We start from the raw sequence: 18,336 nt of genomic DNA, 5'->3' as shown, positions 1-18,336 counted from the left end.
ATCAGCGGCGCTGATCGTTCACATGCCGGTCCGGCCGCCGCTTTCAGTTTGTCTCATTAAAGGAATCTCCTGTTTCTATGCTCTTTTTAGGATTTAACGCTGGAACAGTGAAGCAAGAGTTCAATCAGCTGAACTCAGAAACAATGCAGGGAGTGTTCAGACCCACAGGAGACTCAAACGGGACTAAAACATTTTAAAGTCTCAACCAGGATCATTTCATTTAAAAAATAAAGCTTCTGGTTGTTTTTAAAGAAACAAATCTCCATATCATAAACTAGTTAATAGAATTTCTTCACCAATTTGTTGCTTTAGCTCGTTAGTTAAATTTAAACTTGCTGTTAATGATAATTTTATTATTCGTGTAGATTATATTGTTGCTTCCTGTTGTTTCTCTTCGCTGCTCATGACTCCCCAGTCTGCACACAGACCTGAATCACATTGTTAGACCAACAGCCTTTCTGTTGAGAGTAATAAGCATTTAGTTGTTTAATTAATAATTATTTAGATTCCTAAATAAATGTTTTAAAATATTTTTAGGTTCAATATTCTGAGGAACTTTGTTGAGCAGATTATCAAAATACTTTGATTAAACTTTGACCCTGAAGACTGGAAACATTTCTTACTAATGCTGTTTTTCCAGACGTAGCATAAACTAATATTTAATATCATTCATGCATTTTTACCTCAGATTCTCAAATTATGGTACAAGTTCCTCTGGGGATACTTGACCTGCCTTTTTGCGGTCATCAACTATTCACAAGATAATTATGAAGCCAACAGACAGTAATATGGAGCTAACACCAGAAAACACCTAAAAGAGTAAGCCATGTTTAATTGTTTGATTCATTTAGGCAACAGGAAAATTCAACGTGTTTTAAATGATGAAACACAAAACAAATGAAAAAGGAGGCACTGCACTGGCAGAATAAAGGAAAGGGATGAAAAGTTGTAATATTAAACTAATAAGTTCCAGTGATTATTAATCAAAGGCAGCTAAGCAGCCTTTAGTTTAAAGGAGCTCAGTGTTTTAGCAGATTTGCTGTTTTCTGGAAGTTTATTCCAGAGAGGAGCATAAATTATTTCTCCATGTTTGGTTCTGATTCTGGGAATCAGACCAGAACCAGAAAACCCAACAGGTCTGGAAGGTTGATACAACTTCTGATTTATTTATTTTTTTAGTTAGACTTTAGACTGTTGCAGTAACCAGTGGGTTCAGAGTTACCTGGTGATGTTATGTAGAGCTGTGTATTATCTGTGTAATTATGGTAACTAATCTGAAGTAAAACACACATTTAGAATGATGCTTTGGAACAGAAAATCCGTTTTGGAAAAGTCTTGCTGGTTCTTGGATAGACTGACTGTATGGAAAGGTTGAGCTGCCGGCGCAGGCCACCAGAGGGAGACAAATTCCTCAATCAATGGTCTTTTTTAACGTGATGAGATTCTCCTGAGTTTCTGAATGGAAGAAGAGAACAGAAGGTGCAACAAGGCCAAAGTGATAAACATTACCTGTGCAGTAAACCAGGTGATAAGAAAGAGAACCAAACGTGTTTAATAGTTGAATATTATCCAGGTTTCAGACCAGATGCATAGCTTGTACATGATTTTTCTGCAGTTTGTTCTGCAGAGTAAGAAGTTCTGATTCCTCTGATTTGACATCAAATCTATACGAGTTGCTGATTTTTAAGGGTTTCCTGGAAATATTCTGTTGTGCTCTGATGCTCCACCTCCATGCTGACCATGTGATGCAGGTCAAACATAGACTGCCAGTGGAGGGAGGAAACCACATTGTCTTCCTCTGACGGAGTGAACACTGCAGAATCTGTTTACCTTCACAGCTTCTGATACTGGAGACACTGAGAGGATTTCTGATCAGTTTTTACCTATAATGACAAGCCTGCTGGTGGTGGGAGATAAACTGTTGGATATGTGGACAAAAGGAGAGAGAGAAAAACAATCCCGTGCGGATGAAAAGAAGGAATCACAGCAGCACAAACACATTTCCCATTCAATTGAAGAAATACTAAGAAGACCGATCAGAAAAGAGGAAAGAGTTTATCGAAACTGGTCTGTTATTAAAGATAACACTGAGGTACATAACCAGCTCTCTTACACAGGTAAGGTTTTAAATATCCCATTAATTAACAGTTTGATTTAAAATGTAGCCAGAAAATAAGTTTTCCCATTAAAGCTTCTCACTGTTCATAGATTCCTCACAGAAAAATCATGAAGAATCTCCAACATCTGCCACAGAAACCAAAAGTGAGTATTTATTAACTTAACAGAGACACCTTTGTAAATTTTTCTTTAACAAGCAAAGAGATATTAAGAAATTGTTCACCTGCAGGTCAGAAGAGGAAAAGGCAAACCAGGGTGACGTTCACGCCGTTCCAGGTTCAGGAGCTGGAGGCGGTTTTCCAGCAGACTCACTATCCAGACGTCAACACCAGGGACGAGCTGGCCGGCCGCCTGCAGCTGACGGAGGGACGAATACAGGTACAACACCTGCTTCTGTGGGTTCATGGCCAGAAGGATGCAAACGATTCCAAATAATGATATCTATATGTAAACAGTCATATTTATATGATAAATTATATTGTCCTTTTCAATGAGGCTCATTCAGCAGATTAACCTGTAGGAAATAACAACCTTTTAATTAATCTCATATTTCTCAATAAAAAAAATATTTTTATTGGTCTGATTAAATAATAATAAACCTTTATTTCCTGATAAAATGCAGCCAATATCATTTAGAAATAAGAAATAAATTAAATAATCAAGTTAAGAGTAATATTCTAATCTTAAGTGTTTGCATTGGATGTAAGCAAAAATAATTAGCAGAAATAAAAACTCATAAATGTTATTGTAAATAGTAATTTATTCAGAAAAGTATGTAAAGAAAACTAATCAGCAGAGGTGGGCACTGCTAACTGAGAGGTTAGCTGCGCTAAACATAAACAGTTCTGCTAATGCTAAAGCGCTACATAAACATGATATCTGACACAAACTAATGCTAAAGAACTAATTTAAGTTACAAACTACAACCTTTGAGCACCAGATTAACTTAGACATGCGTAACATATCCCATAATGCCCTTTTGTATTTATCCTTGCTAATTGTTCTCTATTGTCTGTATTTTATTTTGTTCCTGCAGGTTTCTTGTTTGAAATAAAGTTAACAGGGTTAAAAAAGAGAGAAAGGAAGCTGCTGTGTATATAGACTTCACCCTCTTCAAAATAAGAGCATGAATGTAAATGGCTAATTATTTTTAAAATTCTTAACAATCGATAACCAAAACGTTTTCACAGATGTCAAGATTTATTCAACTGAAAGTTTATGAAACAGTAAATTAGTGCTTTAGGATTTATCCAGAAAATTTAATTTCAGAAAAACTAAGTATGTTAAATGTTTTCATAGTTACCAAAAGTGTTAAAGCGCTAAGCTAAAATTAGCTCTGCTATTAGCGCACTAGCAGAAATATGCCCAACACTGCTAATCAAGCACCTTCATCCAAAATGCTTGTAAAACCAAGTAATATTACAAACAGATTGCTTAACTGAAGTAAAATTGTAATAATTGTTGAATAAGTTATGTTTTGGTAACGTGGCATAAAAACAAAATGGAATTTTTTAAACTTAAATGCACTGTTTGTTTTTTTTTTTTGTTTTTTTTATCGCTGCTAATTTCACTGAAACTGGTCGTAAACGGCTTGTTGACCTTGACGGAGGCAATTCAGCGCGTCTCTTAAGCTCTTTTCCTTGTAATGGCTTTAACTACACCTTTGTTACATCGTTTTGCAGATTTCATGTCCCAATAAAACAGAATTTTATTGTGCTTCAGATCTGGTTCCAGAACCGCAGAGCAAAGTGGAGAAAGTCAGAAACACTGAAGGAAATCGAGGTGATGACCAGGCAGCGGATATGTTCAGCTACTCATCCTCTGATTTATTATGAGGTACTGCGACTCGTTATCCAGGTTGCAGGTTGTTTTCAGGTTGTAAAATCACTGGGAAATATTTAATTTCATTTCCAGGAGCCGCCTCTTGACCCGATGCGCTGGCTGACCTGCTGGACACCTGAACCGTCCAGGCTGTTTTTCAGAGCCACTCCAACACAAGGCAGCACACACAGCTACAGGACTCTCTGCTCCGACCTGTACGGGACAGAACGATAGCCCCTCTCATTATCTCACAATGTTCACAGTTTTAAAAATCTTTTTTATATAAAATGTAAAAAAAAAACAAAAATGTGGAGTTTTGAACCAGGCTCTGAAATTTTACTTTAATTCTCTTAACATTGTGTGCTGCGCATGCAACTAAAAACGTTTTGCATTTTCCAATAAACTGAATTTCTGAAATGATTTTTGCATTTTCCTTAAATTTTGCAGATAAATCTGTGTACAGATTAAGTTTTGAAAGCAGCTGTACTCTACATCTCTGACCAGAAACCGCTGTCTTGTTATGGACGACAGCATTTAGCCTTTTTCATGACGCCACACTTCCTTGTGAAAGATAAGATAGGCCCAAGTCATGAAAAGTTCATCTGCTTGACTTTCTGACAACCTCTCCTTATCTTAATTTGGACTTGTAAGACGAGGTTATTCGCAGATCAGCTCAGTTATTTGGAGGGCTTGTCAAATCAGTCCAAAGGCAAAAAAAATCACCTAGTGGAATATTTTTACAACTAGGAGCTCACATGTTAATGCTGGAAAACTTCTGCTTCTTTAAACCGTATTCTCTACAAATGCTACTTTGTTTTAGAAAGTCAGGTTTAAAAAAAGTTTCCGCTTGTGCAACGATCTCAACAGTTCTTATTTCAGCTTTATGTAAATAATTACAAGTCCTCAGAAAGATAGCAAAACACCACCTTGCAGATCAATTCAACAACTGATTTGACGGAACCAGAACTGATTACAGGTTTATGAGAACGGCTCAACTTTTCACCCCGGCCGTATCTTCTGTTTACTGCCTGAGTGAGAAATTTATTACTGCTTCACAGAGTTAAGGAGGACAGAAATAGTTGGCAGGGAGCAGCACAAAAAACCTTGACCACTGTTGTATAACTGCAAATTATTACAATGAGGGCTTTATAATTAATTAGTCATAATTGTCAGACATCAAATGCTCTGATTTTTTAAAGCAAAAATAAAACATGTAGCTGTAGAACAGGGGTGTCAAACTGAATTTCACCGAGGGCCACTTCATCATATTGGCCCCCCTCAACGGGCCACATTGACAATCAGGAGTGCATCCCTGCTAAAACACCCCAGACAAAAGGTTGACTTCCCTCTTTCAGTTCTGTAGAGGCTTATAATGAGTCAATGGTCCAGGTGTGTTAGAGAAGGAACACATCTAAAGTTGCAGATGGTAGCTCTGGAAAACTAGGCTTGGGCAGCCCTAGTATAAATGTATAAAAATACAATGTTAAAAATAAATTAAACACCACCTCATATTGTTAAATAACTGATTCTATGTATTGAAGTTTTAAATATTACATTTGAGTTTCCATGGATGTAAAATTACTGCTCAGTTTAAAAATTACAATATTTAAATCAGTGATTAAAGGTGAGCAAGCAAATAATAAAAACAAGTCACATGGGCAGACATTATAGACTTTACGCAAAGATTTAGTCTCAGAGGCAACTGAAACCAATTAATTAAAAACATTCTTTCTGAATACAAACCTTTGGTTGAAATGTAGTTTGTAGTCAATTCATGCTCAAAATCTATTTTAAGTCAATCATCAGCCTATAAAATGCTGGGGGGCCACATGTGGCCGGCGGGCCTTGAGTTTGACACATGTGCATTACGCCATAGAACTGCCAATCGGTAATTGAAGTAAAGTAGCTTCGATTTCAAAGAAGCCGACATTGAAGTCGATTGGCAAATGAACCATCACCAAAGAGGAAGACTCTTGTTGTCTCACTGCACCCCAAGAGATGCATAACCTACAAAAACCATTTCTGTCTGGTTTCGAACCAGAGACCTGTTGCGTGTAAAGCCAATGTGATAACCACTACACTACAGGAACTGAACTTCTCTGCTTTGTTTCAGTTTGAGGTTCCAAAGTTGATGATGTGAGATGCAACGCATGAAAATTTAAACTGAGGTTTGCACTCAGATGCCTGGATTCAGAGTACAGACCATGACACCACACAACCCTTGTTGACCTTTAGTAAACACCTGTGATGAACAGAACATGCAAAATCTGTTTCTGTCTGTTTTGAACCAGAGACCTTTTGCATGTAAAGCAAACGTGATAACCACTACACTACAGGAACTGAACTTCACTGCTTTGTTTCAGTTTGAGGTTCCAAAGTTGATGATGTGAGATGCAACGCATGAAAATTTAAACTGAGGTTTGCACTCAGATGCCTGGATTCAGAGTACAGACCATGACACCACAGAGCCTTGTTGACCTTTAGTAAACACCTGTGATGAACAGAACATGCAAAATCTGTTTCTGTCTGTTTCGAACCAGAGACCTTTTGCATGTAAAGCAAACGTGATAACCACTACACTACAGAACCTCAGGCTCTTTGCAGTGTTCCTGGTAGATGATCCACATTTTGTTAGAGACTAACATCAACGATGGGCATGAAACAATATCAAATACTTACAGATCCTCTCAGAGAGCACAGTAACTTGGTGAACAAACTGTCAGACTTATAATTGTGCCTAATTTCACATTTCAGTCCATAAACTAAGCCTGGGATCAAAAAAATTTATTGAAAATGTCATTAGCAGAGACAGAGACTTGGCTAAATGGCTAAAAAATAAAATCAATACTTACAAATAAAAAATGGTTCAAAAATAAAATTAACACATTAAAATAAAAAATATATCTGAAATACAATCAACACTTGAAAATTAAAAATGGTTCAAAAATAATATCAACACTTCAAAATACAAAATCTCTGGAAAATAAAATATGATGTATGTTGTTTTGAAAAACATTAGAATATAAGCACTTTTATCAAATCTTCAGTGGTAACATCATGTAAGTTCTTAAATCCATGGAAACTCAACAGTTTGTAAGGTAGGTGAGTTAGCTCAGCAGGTTAGAGCACCGTGCTGGCAATGCTGAGGTCGTCGGTTCAAACCCCGCATGGGGAAATTCATGTCTAAGGTCTTTCAGACAATCAACACCTCAAAAATAAATAAGGGTTCAAAAATAAAATCAACACTTCAAAATAAAGGGTTCAAAAATAAAATCAATACTTCAAAATAAATAAGGGTTCAAAAATAAAATCAACACTTTACAATTAAGAATGGTTCAAAAATAAAATCAACATTTTACAATAAAAATGTTTCAAAAATAAAATCAACACTTTACAATTAAAAAAATGTATTTTTGAACCATAAAAAATGGTTCAAAAATAAAATCAACAGTTCAAAACTGTTTCTGTCTGTTTAGAAACCGCTGGAAGTAACTCATCCAGCGGATTTAACAAATGGAGACTTCTGGGTTCACGTTACCCAGGAGAGCGGCGCTCTGGAGGAGCTGCAGACGTAACATCTGTCCGTTTCGGAGAAGCGAAACCACGCTAAATAAATAAATAAATAAATAAATAAAAATAAATAAATAATCCTGGTAAAAGGGCAGATAGGGACCAGGAGGAAGTTGTTCAGACCCCAGCGAGTGAAGTGATGCTAATTCAAGTGAAGTCGCTCAGTTTAATTTATTAAAAGTTATTGGGGCCTCAGTCAGTGGTTTTTGTCACTACGAGAAAAATGTAGATGCATTTATCTGCTTAATTTGTGATGGGATCTGGATTCACGGTGAATATTAACTAAACCGCATAAAATGCGGCTAAATAGCCGATGTTAATATGATTGTAATTTCACGGATAAAATAGTACATGACCGATTTATTTAATGTTGTCGGTCAAGATAAGGATAACAAAAAAAGTCTAGCGCGACCTGCCGCCCTGACACCAACTCACACATCTTCATTCAGTCTTACCTGTAAATCGATGTTTCTTTTCTTGGACGTTTTGATGTTAGCTTGTCGATGTCTCAGTTTTATTCGCTGGGAAAATCAATAAGCAGCTTGAGGTGACTCTGCTGCTCTCTAGTGGCGAGAAGCCGTAATGTTGGCTGGTAACAATCGAAATGCATTGTGGGAGATGTAGTTTGTAGTCAATTCGTGCTCAAACCCTATTTTAAGTCAATCATCGGCCTATAAAATGCTGGGGGGGGCCACATAAAATGACATGGCGGGCCACATGTGGCCCGCGGGCCTTGAGTTTGACACATGTGCTGTAGAAATTAGTTTATAGTTTCTCATATTTTACCTGACTTTGCCATTTTTACAGTGCCACTGTTTCTCCTGTTTTCTTTTTTATAATTTACTGTAAAGTGCTTTGACACCAGAGTGAGAAACATCGATTTGTGCAGCAGAAACTTTTCATCTGAACTGAAGAAAACACAGAAAAATAGAAAAAAAATCCTCAAATATACCAAACCCAAAATATGTTTATGGGACAAAAATCTAATTTCTTATTCATCCCACAATAGGAGGAATGTGTTAATTAAAAAAATACAACACATAAAGAATAAGACAAAAAGAATACACTAAACAAAAAATAGCATGAATTTATAAATAAGAACATGAATGGGATCAGCTTTAATTTTAAATATAAATAACAGTGGAGTAAAAATGTTCTTTCTCTGATCATCAAATAATTTTCTAATGAAGAAAATCAACAGGCAGTTTTTAGATGATGAGTTAATGTAACATCGGAAAAGCTGCTGAATATAAACCAAACTGAGGAAATATAACCTGTTATTAACTGGGATTCATCATATTTTGTCATTTCAACTGTCACATTTATATGAGTGACTGTGGAGAAGGGGTGTGAATACTTTAGGGCTGCCAGACAAACTGTGCTGTGTCTTAAAGTAACCAAAAGGTGGCGCCCTTCAACCCATGAATAAGCAAAAATGACACCTTCCGTTTAGTTGAGTGTCATCAACACTGACCTTGTTTTAGTTAGTCATAGTTATTCATTTTTGATACTATATAGAGCAGCTAACATGTTGTGATTTCCTTCCCGGATATTTCCTGTCCTCTGCTTCCTCTCAGAGGAAGAGGAGGAGGAGGAAGAGGAGGGCGGACACTCAGCATCCTCCAGCCTCCGCCCGCCTCTCTGGCTCTGCCTCCATCCGACACGGCGCTGGATCAGACCTGCAGGGGGGTGGGGGGCAGAAAAACACACTGCGGAAAGAGGGCGATGGCCGCCGGTGGAGGATGCGGGGAATCGGTGGATCAGTACCGGGCCGAGGTGGAGAGGCTCACGCAGGAGCTGGCCGAGGCCAACCGGGAGAAGATCCGGGCTGCGGAGTGCGGGCTGGCCGTCCTGGAGGAGAACCAGGCGCTGAAGCAGAAATATGCAGAGCTGGAAACCGACCAGGAGACCCTCCGGAAGGAGCTGGAGCAGCTACAGGAGGTAAGGCTCCGGAGCGGGAGCGTTTGGACCCGCGGGGACGGGAGCGCAGTGCGGTCAGCTGCTGGTAAACTTGTGAGCGAATCATCTGGGAGGGTCTGCCCTCCGGGAAGGGAAAAATAATTGGGCCGGTTATCTAATCTGATCTAATCTATGACTGGAAACTGGAAATCCTTCCAACTGAACAGAGATAAAAATGTTGGAGGATGATAGTTTATAAGCTGCACAGTCTGAAGCCTGCAGGCCTAGTTCAAACCCAAACTCCAAATAAATAATACATCCTGTAGAAATCTGGAACCTCTGCTGGGATCTCTCATCTTAATATCTACACTTTTAAATTAATTTCACAGATTTCGCAGGCACACTTACTAAACTGCTGGATGAGGTTTTAAACCAAAACATGAGAACATGTAAAGTCCAAGATTTCAGAATCTGTCATCCTGGAGCCAAAGTGGCTGAAGAAGTTCTGTTGGACTGATTATACATTTGGTCCATTTGCATCATGGATCTGTACAGCAATGAGACGCTGATGCTAGCAGGATTGAGCTCAAGATTATGGAGAACCACTAAGACGAGACGAAGCAGCTGAACTTTGTAGAAAAACCTTCTGCATGTTTGTCTCCTCCAGGTCTGAACATCTACTGACCACCATGTTTAACCAGCTTCCATGTCTCCACAGCATGATGCTGCCACCATCTGTACAGTGTTAGTTAGCCTCAACGCATCCCGTTTAGCTCATTATAGCATCTGCGTCTTAAAGGGGCAGTATTATGGGTTTTCCAGGCATCTTATAACACAATCAGCTAATTTGTTATAAAAATGCTGTATATGAAACATAGCTTAAAATAATTTTCACTTTGCAATTTAATGCCTTGAAATTGGGCCTCTGTCTCTTTAAGAAGCTGCTGCTCTTTCTGACATGCCGTCTCAACAGTGTTCGTCCATTATGCCATTTACAACTGTTCTTAGGAGCGTTGGGCGGAGACTGCTTCATATGATAAAGTCACGAATTTTAATCTTATCCTTAGTTTAGGTAAGATTAAAACTAAAAATAGTTTTAATCTTAAAACTTAGCCAGATTGTAACAATTGGGGGCTCGTCCAGGATTTGAACCTTCTTGGACCTTTTGTTGTCCCTAATATTTAAGAATAAAATTAGATTTGTATGTTTTCCTCGTGCTTCTTTTAGTCAAATTTTAGTTGCTTCTAATCTTTTTTGACCTTTGTATACTTGGACTAAGACGCCGGAGAGCAGGTGATTAGTAGACATGTTTATTTGTCCCAGACGGTTCTTTTTTATGGTTACATGCTGAGCACTGGAGGATGAAGACATTAAATATGTATCTCTGAGCTTTTTCTGTGTGACATTCTTGCACAGCTGCCTCTCTGCATTAAAAAATCATGATGGCATCTTTTGCTCAGCTTGTGCAGTATTTCAGGCAGCACTTAGCAGGTTACATCATGCCGATGTCATCCTAGGTACATTCATGCTTGTAAAGTTAAGCTGAGGAGACAACCTGACTCACCTTCTGGCTAATATCTGATAGTTTTGGATTATTGTTGACTGGCTGACAGAAAGTTGAAGGGTGTTGGAGATCGGTGTGGCCTGGTTACCAACAGAAAGTTTATTTAGTGAAACGCTGATTGACCATCGCTTTCTGTAGAGTATCATATCATTCCCCCCTCCCTCACTTGTTGCTGTGTGGCGTCAGCTGGCTGAAAGAAAGCTTCTGGATTTTCCCTTAATCTCAAATAATTTTCCTGTTTTTTTATGAAAAATACAGGAAAACACCACAGCCCTGGAGCACCAAGTTAGTTCTGACATTATGATTCACCAATTCTATAATACCTTTGGATATTGTATTTATGTTTATGTTTGCTCTCTCCTGTCTTATTAATGTATATTTCTTGCTTTAATTAAAGTTATCAGGGAAAGAGAGACAGAAGGTGAGGAGAGGAAATGGAACTGCTGCGTAAACAGACTTCACTCTCTTCAAAATAAGAGCATGAATATACACGGCTAACTACTTTAAAAATTCTTAAGAATCGATAACCAAAACTTCTTCACAGATGTGAAAAATTATTTAACTTTACAAAACAGCCAAGTAAATTAGTGCTTTAAAATGTGTCCAGAAAAATAAATTTAGAGGAAGCTAAGTGTGCTAAATGTTTTCAATGCGCTGAATGAAAAGCTAGCCATGCTATTATTAGTGCTTTAGCAGAAATGTGGACCATTATTTCACTGATTCAGATCCTTCCTCTTAAATTACAAAAAAATTCTTCATTCAAATGGAGGATAATATATGGAAAATAATAGACATGAATCATATTGTTTTTATTATTTTTTGCAAAAAATGTACTGCAAAATAATTGAATAAAAAACTGACTAAATTTAAAAAAATATACATAATAAGGAAAAAGAGGAAAAGATTACAATAGTAAATAGTATAAATAAGGAGAAGTTGTTAAGTTTTCCAAAGTATTTTAAATAAATTGTATTTCCTTTCTGTAACAGTTGATAAAATGATCACTTCTCGCTGAAATTTCAGGCGATTGAACATATTTGTGTTGGTGAGTTGCTGTGACACCAACCGGTACCAGGTGATGATGCTCCCCCACTTCCTGCCATATTTTATCAGCCTGACCTTTTTAAAACAAATGTTTTTAAAACTAACTTTTTAAAAAACAGATTATTTTGTTACTTATGTGCAACCTATATGCACAATATTTTAAAACTACAACTGTTGACTAAACTAAATAATAATAAATATTAATGGTGCTTTTGTTGTGGAAATTGAACTGAAGTGAAACTTTTAAAGGTTACATTTGTTGCTATATCTATATTTAAAATCATTATGTGATTTTAGGCAAAGTTATTAGGAGCCAATGAGCCGCTAGTGGCTCCGGAGCCTCAGGTTGAAGACCCCTGATCGAGTGAGTGATTATTCTGTGTTTTTTACTTAAATCTGAAAACATCAAAATAAATTAGCCGTGTGGATTTCTGTAATAATCAAGGTTAAATCTTGATTTTCAGCTATGTTACATTTAGCATGAAACTGGGATATTTTACTTTAAATGATCACTCTAAGAGCCTCAACTGAGAAATAAGTTAAGAAAAGCAATGTTGCTAAATGAAAATTATAAAAATGAGGACTGATTAATTATTAGTTAGTCACATAAGCAACATGTTTGGCTTTCGTCACTCAGATCTGTTGGGTGTTTTGAAAAAGCCGTTCTCTTTGTTCTGGTTTGTTTTCGTCGTCAGCAGCAGTGTTTCTCCAGCTGCTCGTCCGTCTGCGCGCCGTCGCTCGGCTCTGACTGAGGGAATATTCTCCTGCATCATTCGGCCCCCAGTAAAACACGCTGCCCCTCCTGCACCCCCAGCACAGAGTGAGTGCCAGAGTGCAAACCTGCCACCACAATAACATCATGTCTTCTCTTCACGCTCCCAGGAGAGCGGCCTTATCAGGGGAAGCTAGCTGCAGATGGAAAACCAAGGCGCCTCTGGGCCTGAAGCAGTGAAATGCCTCATCATTCTGGAGGAAGAGACATCTTCATTTTTATATAAGAATCCTGTTGACATCACTTTAAATTTCATTATCTGGCCACTGTTCACAGAAGTAACCAGGCCACATTTTGCTGAAACTAAACATAATTCTCATAATTCTTACTGGTTTTTCTATAGCGATGCACAGATTGCAGTTTTCTGGCTGGTAGCCGATCTTTATGAAGTCTGACTGCTCAGATTTAGCCAAAACCCATTTTTTATGATTAAAAAGTTACTAAGTTGGTAATTATTGTTAACCACACATGTGCAGACTGCTGCTGGCCACGCCCCCCAACTCAATGTTTACACTCACACATGAAAATGTCTGCAAACAGATGTGCAATTATACAACCGTACATCTTTGAAAAGCAGAAGTGGAGCCTCCTGTACAACCAATCAGAATGCAGGAAGTGGTTTCTTAGTGGTTAAACCAACTAAACATTCGTCTTTCTCTGCAGCCATTGTACAGGTAAAACCAGCTGACCCAATATGCTGGAGCTCCACTGTGGTTGCTAGGTAATGGACTGGATTTCGCCGGGGTTGCTAGGTAACAGGCCTGTTACATTCCAGAACCTTTTGAAACTGCTCAAAAAGATTAATCTTTTTCCAAAAAACAGCTGGGTGTTTTTTTAAGCATTATGGATGTTTGTAGCAGAAACCCAAATGAAAATACAGAACTGTGCAAAATGTGAATCCTGCCTAATGTGTCCCCTTTAACAGTGAAGAGCTTTATCCTGTTCTGTAAATTCAACAACAAACGTGTTACTTGATGTACTTTCTAGTAAAAATTAGAGGCTTTAGGGTCATAATGTGTGGATACATAACTGGGGATAATTATTTAATCTGCTTATGGTCAGTCTTAAACTGAAACAGAATGCAGATGCATGAGTTTGGATTTGCTATAAGCCTTAGAAAACCTCCAGGTTTGGTCTTAAAGAACAAAGATGCGTCCGTGTTCCACATTTGCATTGCTGCTGCTGTTTGCATATTTTGTTTTTGCAGTTCTTGCTGCTCTGATCCCAGCTGGTGGAGAGGATTCTTCGTAGAACTGGTGTTAATTTTCACCTGCTTGTTTTTAAAATGGAAATATAACAAAAAAACACAATTTTAGTTTTTTATTTTGCTTGTGAAGTAAATGTCTGCATCTCTTTGCTGCCTGAGGGCAGAAGCAGAGCAGCAAACCGAGGCTGCTCTCGCTCTTTGTTCTGATACTTTTTCTTCTCTTTGTTTTCTTTCTGCCCTTCGGCCCAGTCCCGCTCTCGTCCCTCGTTTTCCCGTGTGTGTGTGCGCTCTTCGACTCTGGATAGCTGCATGAGCAGTGACGGACACACTCCTGTGGTCCTGCTTGTTAGCGCTGTTTCCGGGCAGATCAGAGTCCGATGGGAGGAAATCAGAGGCTGGAGGAGGAGATGCCATCACAGCAGAGCAGAAGTCTCATGGCTGTGTGTTTAAGTGGCCATGAATTGCCATTTAATAGTCAAACTGCCTTCCATATTATGATCTGAATAATTATTTTATTCAGTCGATTTACTCATTTCAAATTTAGAAATAGCTTAGATTCGACCAATAATTTTGTTTTTGTTTGAAAATGAGAACCAGCGCTAATAAAACGATGCCAAAGGATGAAATGATCTTTTCTGATTTATATTTTCATTTTTTTAAAATGGCGTGTGGAAAATGATTTATTATAGATTATAATCAGTGTGAAAATCTTTACTGTCGTGACAGTGTTTGTGTTTCTACAGTGATGATTTGTTTTGGTGATGATCAGTTTGAGCCTGAAAGGCTCCATTATGGTACCAAGTTATATAAAGTTTTATTTATTTGACAGAAAAAGATTAACAATAGATTTTTATGATTGAAATGCTGCATTTGTGGTTTTCCGTTCATATTTAAGCCAGTAACTGTTACTTATTGAACCTGTTATAGTTCTATCAGTTATTGTGATGATTAATCAATGAATCACATTTAAAAAGGAGACATTCTGCTGTTTTTTATTTTATTTTAGATATTGAAATGGTTCCAGATGAATAAGATGAAAGTGTTTAATATAATCTCTGCTGCTGCAGGTAAATTGTTGCAGATTATCACTGAACAGCCGGATTGAGCAGAATCTGTTGCCCTCTCATCCATGTCTGCTTGCATTTTTTAACATTAAGTCACTCAGTAACAAAAGCAGCAGACAGGTTGTATGTCGCCTCCATGGTGAAATGGCTGGAGGAGCCAAATCAATCCATGATGAGATGCTTTTTTTCTTCCTATTTTCTCCACCTCTGCACCATCAGCTCACCGTCTCCTGTTACCCCCTACCCCCTTTCCTCTGCCCTCCCCTGCGGTCTGAACCCCCCCTCCCCTGGAGTGAAGTGGTAATTATCCATCGATTTCTGCTCTACTTGGTGAAAATGTATCATGTCAGAGCGCCGCTGTGTGTAGTGTAGCATACATAGTGGAAATCAGTGCACGCTGGTGCAAACGGCGCGGCTGTGCATCAGACCAAACAGTGGGAGAATCTGCAGCTGGAGCCGTCTGGGAAACATGTAGCGTCTCCTGACAGGCGTCCAGGCGCGGGTCAGAACAGAACCAACCCTCTCCACCTGCTCTCGTTTTATCGTTGCTAAGTAGACAGATTAAATATTGAGTTGCAGTTCTGGTGATGTCAACCTGTGACCATAGCAACAAGCTCCGGGATGCAGCCCAGTTTGGTCATCATAACCCATCCAGTTTTGAAACATACATTTTTCCTTTTGGTTCATTTGAAGCTGACATCTCCATACAAGCCAGAACCTGCACAGAAAGCTGTGTTTTGCTGCAGTGAAACCCAGTAGGAGCAGGACGCCCCTGCCTGCAGGATGCTGTATTGATTAGTGGTCGACTTTAGCTGTGTCTGCTGCAAACTCTGAAAGCAAAGCAAAAATTCAGGCAGTCTTCGTTTTGGAAAAACTTTTGGATTCACAACAGAAAAATCTCCCTCCAACAAGCCGATGTGCTTCTGACATTTTCTCTCTTTATGCCTGTTTACAGAAATCCAGTCCAGTTTTTATTTCTTCAAACCAGAACAAGAAACTTTTCAGGCTGCAGCAGATTTCCTTCAGAGCTTCAGCTTAGATGCTTTTCATTGTTGTTTCCTTGTTGTTGATTTTAGTTTGTGCATCTTGAAGTGACAGTGATTGTGTCCATTCAGTCGTCATAAACATGTATGTATGAAGAGCCCTTCTGTGTAGATGCTTTTACTGAGGGAAGGAGAACCAAAGCTGTTTTCAGCTTCAGTGAGCTGTTAGAGACGGAGTCAGAGGAAGAGCAGAGACGCAGGGAGCTGTTTAAAAGGAAACTGTTTACTTTCTACAACTCTCAAAGGCGGCTAAAGAGAGACTGTCAGTGTGATGCCTACTTGCAATTTTTTGTAAATATAACATTTACAAAGATAATGCAGCTACAAAATGCTAAAAAAAAATACTTTAAAATATCCTGTGTCGTTCCCTCTGCTTCTAATAGACATATTTAGTAACTTGTCATGGCTGGAAGGGCCAGTAAACATTTTGTCAATGTAAAAAAATGAAACATTGATCTGAAGTTGGGCTTTTCTCTACTGATGTTAGCATGTTAGCACTGTGTTGGAGCAGCTGCTCTCTGAGAGCAGAGTTCATAAAGGCCCAACATGTTGGCTGCCTGTCTGCCTGCCTGTCTGCCTGTCTGCCTGCTTGTCTGCCTGTCTGTCTGTCTGCATGTCTGCCTGCCTGCCTGTCTGTCTGCCTGCCTGTCTGCCTGCCTGTCTGCCTGTCTGTCTGTCTGCATGTCTGTCTGCCTGCCTGCCTGCCTGTCTGCCTGTCTGCCTGCCTGCATGTCTGCCTGCCTGTCTGCCTGCCTGTCTGCCTGTCTGCCTGTCTGCCTGTCTGTCTGTGACCGCTGCATTTGTTATTTACATTCTCAGTTTTATTTTGGCTGTTAATCAAATCTGCCTTTCTGTTGGTTTCTTTAGTAACTAAAACACAGACAATGACTGCATGCTGTCGCTCTTCCTGCACTAGTGACCTGATTGTTGTCCAACCCAGACTGGTTCTGAACCCAGACTGGTTCTGAACCCAGACTGGTTCTGAACCCAGACTGGTTCTGAACCCAGACTGGTTCTGAACCCAGACTCATTCAGTCTCCTCAGTTCCTGGTCCAGGTTAATGAAATCAGGCTGTTGCCTTTCAGGACGATTACCTTCCAGACTCCGAGCTACGGATGCAGGTGGTTCAGGTGGTTTAGAAGAGAAAATGCATTAAAAGAGTAATTCATATGAAATGATTAAGTTTGTCTTAATCTCCGTCGGGACTGAATTCATTTGTGCTTTAAGAAAAACACAGAAGTTCAAAACATTCAATCGAGCCTCCAAATATCACTGTTTACAGCTTGAAAGGCTAAAATACATCATTATTTTATAAATTAATTAGAAATTTAACAAAAACTCATCTTCAAATTATAATCAAAAACAAACATTATTTAAGGCAGTTTTACTGTTCTCCTGTTTACAGTATGATGAAAAACTTCAGCTTTGACTTTGAGATAATCAGCTGCATTTCTTGCTATTTGGGAAGGGAAATAAAGAGTATTTGTTTTTTATTTTTTTACAAATAAATTCAGAAAACTTTGGCCTGCATTTGTATCCAGCAGCTTTTAGATGTTTGATTTGAGCTCATGCCAGTCAAGCAAGCGGTGTGTCTTTCATTGAAACATTATTCTCCAAAAATGAGCCCCTTTCAGGGTCCTAAGCTAAACAAAAACTTCAAACTTTTTCCCAGAAGTGCAAAGATACATTATATTTTGTGGAAATTGATGCAAAGAAAGTGGATAGTTTCCAACCTAAATACAGAAAAATAAATGTAAAAGAAAATTCAATGTAATTACTCAATAAAAAAACTGATAAACTGCTGAAACCTGAATCTGTTATTACAAACATGAGTTGGCTCTTTGTCATTTTTGTTAAGGGCCATTGTGGAGGGTTCAAAGAGCCACTTGTGGCTCCGGAGCCGCAGGTTGGAGACCCCTGGTTTAGATTTAAATCCAGTTGGGAATCTGCAGCAGAGTTTAAGAAATGTTTTCCACAATGTTCTGCATCTAATCCGGCTGAGACTGAGCTGCTTTATGGAAAAAAGTAAATCATGTATCATTTCCTTCAGTTTTCCCACATTAAATCTGAAGTCAGGGGCTGTAATGTCACTGTAATCTCTGTAAAATGAATATTTACTTGACTCCTCAGATGTTTAATGTGAAGTTTTTGCATGTGGGAGAATAGTTTTTGTTTTACACTAAAAAATAAGGTCAGATCTGAGTTATCAGTCCAGTTCTTCCTTCTTTTTTCTT

General features: G+C 38.6%; 2 protein-coding genes across 3 annotated transcripts in view; both read left to right on the top strand.

The window, feature by feature from the left end:
* The first annotated feature begins 1,767 nt into the window (after positions 1–1,767).
* LOC106907862 (uncharacterized) lies at positions 1,768–4,242 on the top strand. Its single transcript, XM_014973744.2, has 5 exons — positions 1,768–2,117; positions 2,209–2,262; positions 2,348–2,496; positions 3,841–3,954; positions 4,033–4,242. The coding sequence occupies exons 1-5, from the start codon at positions 1,889–1,891 to the stop codon at positions 4,171–4,173; spliced, it is 687 nt and encodes a 228-aa protein (XP_014829230.1). The 5' UTR covers positions 1,768–1,888; the 3' UTR covers positions 4,174–4,242.
* Positions 4,243–9,182: 4,940 nt separating this feature from the next.
* The window catches only part of bicd1a (BICD cargo adaptor 1a), a 31,328-nt gene continuing 22,174 nt past the window's right edge, over positions 9,183–18,336 (top strand). For both annotated transcript variants that reach the window (XM_088006112.1, XM_088006111.1), the window contains exon 1: positions 9,183–9,450. In XM_088006112.1, coding sequence (XP_087862238.1) covers positions 9,235–9,450 — 216 coding nt within the window. In that variant the 5' untranslated portion in view covers positions 9,183–9,234. The remainder of the gene's footprint in view (positions 9,451–18,336) is intronic.

This window comes from Poecilia mexicana, unplaced genomic scaffold (assembly GCF_051168715.1).
Source record: "Poecilia mexicana isolate PSO_F unplaced genomic scaffold, ASM5116871v1 scaffold_6, whole genome shotgun sequence".
In the NCBI taxonomy this organism is placed as follows: Eukaryota; Metazoa; Chordata; class Actinopteri; order Cyprinodontiformes; family Poeciliidae; genus Poecilia; species Poecilia mexicana.
This window is presented reverse-complemented; position numbering and strand designations above follow the sequence as displayed.

Excerpts from the sequence above, each read along its gene's own strand:
- LOC106907862 (XM_014973744.2), top strand. The coding sequence starts at position 1,889 with ATGACAAGCCTGCTGGTGGTGGGAGATAAACTGTTGGATATGTGGACA. Across the intron at positions 2,118-2,208 it reads TAACCAGCTCTCTTACACAG|ATTCCTCACAGAAAAATCAT; the intron begins GTAAGGTTTTAA and ends CACTGTTCATAG. Across the intron at positions 2,263-2,347 it reads ATCTGCCACAGAAACCAAAA|GTCAGAAGAGGAAAAGGCAA; the intron begins GTGAGTATTTAT and ends GTTCACCTGCAG.